This window comes from Chiloscyllium plagiosum, chromosome 31, assembly GCF_004010195.1.
Source record: "Chiloscyllium plagiosum isolate BGI_BamShark_2017 chromosome 31, ASM401019v2, whole genome shotgun sequence".
Lineage (NCBI taxonomy): Eukaryota > Metazoa > Chordata > Chondrichthyes > Orectolobiformes > Hemiscylliidae > Chiloscyllium > Chiloscyllium plagiosum.
This window is the reverse complement of record NC_057740.1, coordinates 44,349,475-44,355,496: the sequence shown is the minus strand read 5'-3', so window position 1 is coordinate 44,355,496 and position 6,022 is coordinate 44,349,475. Positions and strand designations below refer to the sequence as shown.

Sequence of the window (6,022 nt, the reverse complement as noted above, 5' to 3'; positions counted from 1 at the left end):
TCTATCTATCTATCTATCTATCTATCTATCTATCTATCTATCTATCTATCTATCTATCTATCTATCTATCTATTTATCTCTCTTTCTCCTGCACTGACCTCACCATGTGCTGCCTTTGTCTTGTCCTCTCCTTTTAAAAATGCTGTTGTTTTGACTTTTGTTTTCTCCAGAGTTCCAAAACAATGCAACAGCATATAAAACAGTAATTGCTCCTCCTGGAATTCAAGGAAATCACCTCCAACATCTAACATACCTCATAAAAGGAGCAACCTGTTACAGCCAGAATTCTTTTTCCGTCCCCCGTGTTGGATTATCCAAAATCCTCGCAATGTAGTTCTTTCACACTGGTGGATTCCTGCAAAACCTCCTTTCCCTCCTGTCAACATTGGGACCATTACACTTGCTCCCTCCCAAAACTCTTTTTTTCAGAACATTGACAACTGTTTTGGTGCCGCTATATGCTCCTGCCAGGACCTTGAAAACTTCATTCATTTTCTCTACAATTTCTACTCCTCTACAACTTTCACATTGTCAGTTTCCAACAATTCCCTTCCTAACCGTGACCTCGCTACCTCCATTTCAGGGAATAAACTGTCCACTGCCATCCACTACAAAGCCACTGACTCCCATAGCTACCTTCACTACAGTTCATCACAAGCTTTAGTGTTTTCCTTGATCCTATCTAATTCCTGATGAAGGGCTTTTGCCCAAAATGTCAATTTTCCTACTCTTCGGATGCTGCCTGACCTGCTGTGCTTTTCCAGCACCACACTCTTGACTCTAATCTCCAGCACCTGCAGTCCTCACTTTCGCCAAGAAGCTAGTTATGGAAGGTGGTGTTATCTGAACAGATGCAACATAGGTGAAGGAACTGGGAGAATGGGATGGAGATCTTTTAGGATGTGGGGTGTGATGAACTGTAGTGAAGGTAGCTATGCGAGTCAGTGGCTTTGTAGTGGATGGCAGTGGGCAGTTTATTCTCTGAAATGGAGGCAGCGAGGTCAAGGTTAGGAAGGGAATTGTTGGATTTCAGTAAGGGATTCAATAAGGTTCCCCATGGTAGGCAATTGAACAAAATACAGAAGGATGGAACTGAGGGTGATTTAGCGGTTTGGATCAGAACTTGGCTAGCTGAAAGAAAACAGAGTGTGGTGGTGATGGGAAATGTTCATCCTGAAGTTCAGTTACTAGTGGTGTACCGCAAGGATCTATTGTGTGGCCACTGCTGTTTGTCATTTTTACAAATGACCTTGAAGAGGGCATAGAAGGATGGGTCAGTAAATTTGTGGATGATACCGAGGTCAGTGAAGTTGTGGATCGTGCTGAAGGATGTTGCAGTTTACAGAGGGACATAGATAAGCTGCAGAGCTGGGTTGAAAGGTGGCAAATGGAGTTTAATGCAAAAAAGGGTGAGGTGATTCACTTTGGAAGGAGCAACAGGAATGCAGAGCACTGGGCTAATGGTAAGATTCGTTGTAGTGTAGATGAGCAGAGGCATCTTGGTATCCGTGTACATAGATCCCTGAAAGTTGCCACCCAGCTCAATAAGGTTGTTAAGAAGATATACGGTGTGTTAGCCTTTATTAGTAGAGGGACTGAGTTTCGGAGCCATGAGGTCACGTTGCAGCTGTACAAAACTCTGGTGCGGCCGCACTTGGACTATTACGTACAGATCTGGTCACCGCATTATAGGAAGGATGTGGAAGCTTTGGAAAGGGTTCAACGGAGATTTACTCGATGTTGCCTGGTATGGATGGAAGGTCATATGCGGAAAGGCTGAGGGACTTGAGGCTGTTTTCATTAGAGAGAAGAAGGTTGAGAGGTGATTTAATTGAGACATATAAAATAATCAGAGGGTTAGATAGGGTGGACAGTGAGAGCCTTTATTCTCAGATGGTGATGGCTAACACGAGGGGACATAGCTTTAAATTGAGGGATGATAAATATAGGACAGATGTCAGTGGTAGTTTCTTTACTCAGAGATTAGTAGGGACGTGGAACACCCTGCCTGCAACAGTAGTAGACTCGCCAACTTTAAGGGCATTTAAATGGTCAATGGATAAACATACGGATGAAAATGGAATTGTGTAGATGAGATGGGCTTCAGTTTGGTTTCATAGGTTGGTGCAACGTCAAGGGCCAAAGGGCCTGTACTGCGCTGTAATGTTATATGTTCTATGTTCTATCACCTCTCTCTGTTTCTTGTCACTCTGAGGATTGAGAGGTTCTGATCAATGCACCCTTGCTTTCTGCAGTATCTTCCCTGATGTCCCTCACTGTATTACTCACTGATGTTACTCTCTGTTGTTGTAATGTTACTGTCAATGTTATTCACTCATTTACTCTCTTGTATACAATGCTTAGAGTTGGAAGTTTCCGGTCTCCTTCACTTACCTGAAGCCCACGGCGCCTCAGGATGTTTGGCTCATCCATTTTCTTCACTCAAATTCTGTCTGCCTTGTTCTCCCACTGTGCCCTGTTCAGTGTTTCTTGCTTTGGTTAATTTCTCGCACTTTCAGATTCTCACTTTGCGTCTGTTCCCTGCCTGTGGGAATCTCTCTCTCTCCCTCTGTACAGACGTTCAATGAAAGAATCACTTGCACCAGATTCAGCCGGTCTGCATCAGCTGATCTGTTTGAGACTGAATGAACAGAGAGCTGGTGATGGAGACAGGAGGAGAGAGCCAGTGACACTTGTGTGTCAGCTTGAGTTAGGCTGGAGTATCACCAACAATAGAACCAATGTGAAGCACAAGCAGTTTTTTTTCTGAGTGCTGACATCACTGGGCCTGTTGCCTCAATAGGATCAATCCCAATAAATAAAGTCTCCATAGCAACTTAAAGAAACAGCCACAATAACCTCCCTCAAAGCCTGTGTTACTACCTCATGAAGCACACAATCAGCAACCTCAAGCAGCATTTCCTCCTCTTCTCCTGAGGAGACTTACAATCAGCCCTTGAACACATTCCATATTCTTCAAATTCTTCATTTTTTATATCATCCTCAAATTGCTGTAGGATCGGCTTCACACTCAGGGCTTTATTAACATAGCAATATCTAAAGGGATCATAAAAGAGGAAAGCTCTCAAACCCCATCCACTGGGGCCCCAGTTCCATGTGATCTGACAGCACAAGGACATCAAGGATAAACAGGCCAGAGGCAACAGTGGCAATCAAGCTATTGGCATCCTTTGAAGTGGAAGATAATGAACTGAAACTCTCCCTTCCATATCAATATGTAGGGCATTCTGAACCAGAGATAAATTTCCTGGATGTAATGATACCAGCTGCAAGCTGCTTTGGCCAGACATTGCTCCTCGTCAGACACAAACGGTTCAGGAGCTCTGACAGGAATTAAAAGTGTATTATTATCAACAAGGAAATAAACCTCTGGACCAGGATCTATAGAAAGTTAATCTCAAACCAAGAAATATGGATGCCGGAGATTGGAAACAAACACAGAAATTGCTGGAGAAACTCAACATGTCTGACAGCCTCTGTGGAGAAAAAACAGAGTTAACCCTTCTTCAGAATTGTTCCGAATATCACCTGCCCAATAGTCAAATGTTTACACTCACTGGATACTGAAGGATGGAGCTCTGCATTTGCTTCCCCATTTATTTCTAAACATTTTTCAAACGATCGTCACCATTCTGTTAGTGATTTCCATCAATAACAGCTTGCTTTTCCACCATAGTTGATGACAGGATACTAGAAAGCTCGAAGGAACCGAGGCATCCTCAGATGTTAATCTGAAAGAAGTTAATTCGATGTTCCCCAACCAGAAACAATGGATGAATCAGGAAATCTTGTTACAATCTTCACAAAGCCGTCATGGATGCCAAGAGACAATACCAGACCAAATAGAGTCCCAGACTAACCACACGGATGCATGTCAACTCTGGCAAGGTTTACACAATACAATCGGCTACAAAGTGAAGTTGAGTAGAGTCACTGACAACAATGCATCCCTCCTCAATGAGCTCGATGTATTCTTGTTTTGAGCAGAATGTCAGTGAAATAATGTCACCCAACCTGACCGCCTCGGGTGTGCCTGTACCCATAGTCACCACCGCAGACGCTAGATCAGCCTACTTGAGAGTGAACCCATGGAAGCTGACTCAGATCCTGCGTGGACCACTGGCAAGTGCATTTGCAGACATCTTTGACCTCTCCTTACTGCAATGTGAAGTTCCCACTGCTTCAAGAAGACTACCAACATTCAGATGCCAAAGAAACATCAGGCAGCTTGCCTTAATTAACAAGCACTCAATGGCTCTGACATTAATCATTGTCAGCAATGGCACATATTAACTCTAGCCTCCCAGATTGCCTTGATCCTCTACAATTAGCCTCCTGTCACAGTAGTTCCATGGCAAGCACCATCTCCCTAGCATTACACTCATCCCTGGAACATCTGGCAAAGTCTCAATAAGTTGAACAGCTTACAATCAATTCAGTTGTCAATGGAGAGAAGTCTAGTGACATCAGTGTCAAAGTGACGTAGACTGATCTGCAGTGATGATTGCTATTGTGCTGTGACAGCAGAAGAGAGAGAAACATGTCAATGATTAATCTGTCAGCTCCAAAGCCAACTTTAGACTCAGAGTAGATGGGCAATGTCAGTTTCTGCAATTTGGTCATGCTCTCCATCACTTTCACATCTTTCATTCTGACTCATTCAAATGACAAACTTCTACAGCCAGTATCCACTGCAGCTGATGTAGGGGAGGTGGGAGGAGATGGACCCCAGTGTGTGAGAGAGAGAGAGAAATGAGGGTAGGTAAACAAGGAGATTATGGAGAGCAGGCCAGGACAGAAGCCAAGCTTAACAAGTGATAATAAGAACTAAAATTGAGAACATGGGTTGACTGTGCTGAATGCAGCCCATGTAATGTTAGCACAGTTTCAGTGTGTGGGAATGGGTGACTGCGCTAAAAGTGACCTATGTCATCATAGGACCAGGGTGTGGGGGGTTGTACAAAATATGAAGGGTGGGATCAGGTTCTGAAATTATTGAACTCATTACTGAGTCCAGCAGGCTACAGGGTTCCCAAGCAGAAATGGAGGTGTAGTTTTTTTCGAGCTTGTGTTGAGCTTTGCTAAAGCACTGTAGCAAGCCCGAGACAGAAACGTTAGCATGGGAACAGGGCAGCGTGTTAAAGTGGCAGGCACCTGGAAGCTCAGAGTCTTTTTTGCAGACAGAACGTAGGTGTACTTTGAATCGGTCACCCAATCAATTCCCCAATGTAGAGGAGACCACATTGTGAGCAGCAAATGCAGGAGACTGGATTTTGGGAAGCGCAGATAAAGCGCTGCTTCACCTGGAAGGTATGTTTCGGCTGTTGGCTAATGAGGAGGGAGGAGGCAACGGGTGTTACACCTTCAGGGATTGCAGGGGAAAGTACCATGCGGCTGTGGGGGGATTGTTGGGAATGGAGGAGGAGTGGACCAGAGTGTCCCAGAGGGAACAGTCCCTGCAGTTTGCTGACAAGGGACAGGAGGGAAATATATGTGCGGTTGTGACATCTGATTGGAGGTGGTGGAAATGGCACAGTTGATCCTTTGGTTGTGGATGCTGGTGGGATGGTAAATGAGGGCCATAGGGGCCCTATAATTGTTGTGGGAGGGAAGTGAAGGCTTAAGGGCAGAAATGCAGCATTATGGGGATACAGCAGGGCCTGGGTTTGTGTGGAATGCCCTTCAGATGAACAGTGCAGACTTGATGGGCTGAATGGTCCCTTTCCACACTGTAGGGATTCTGTGATAACTACATCATTGCTCATTGGAACACTCTGATATAACCCACACCCCTCATTTTAACATTCTGATATAACTCACATAGCTTACTGCATCATGCTGATATAATCCACACCCCTCACTGGAATGATCTGACATAATCCACACTTGTCACTGTGGCAATCAATGTACCCGTACACCCCTCACTTGAGCAGTAAATTATACCCCACACTCCTTGCTGAAACACTTTGATACATCCCATAATGTCCACTGCAACACTCTG

The 6,022-nt window shown here is 44.5% G+C and overlaps 1 protein-coding gene across 1 annotated transcript in view; it reads right to left on the bottom strand.

Annotated features, from left to right (window-relative positions):
* Nucleotides 1-2,433, bottom strand: part of LOC122565068 (microtubule-associated serine/threonine-protein kinase 3-like) — a 180,374-nt gene extending 177,941 nt beyond the window's left edge. Inside the window, exon 1 of the mRNA XM_043720698.1 lies at nucleotides 2,395-2,433. Within this exon, the coding sequence (XP_043576633.1) occupies nucleotides 2,395-2,433 (39 nt within the window). The remainder of the gene's footprint in view (nucleotides 1-2,394) is intronic.
* Nucleotides 2,434-6,022: the final 3,589 nt, after the last annotated feature.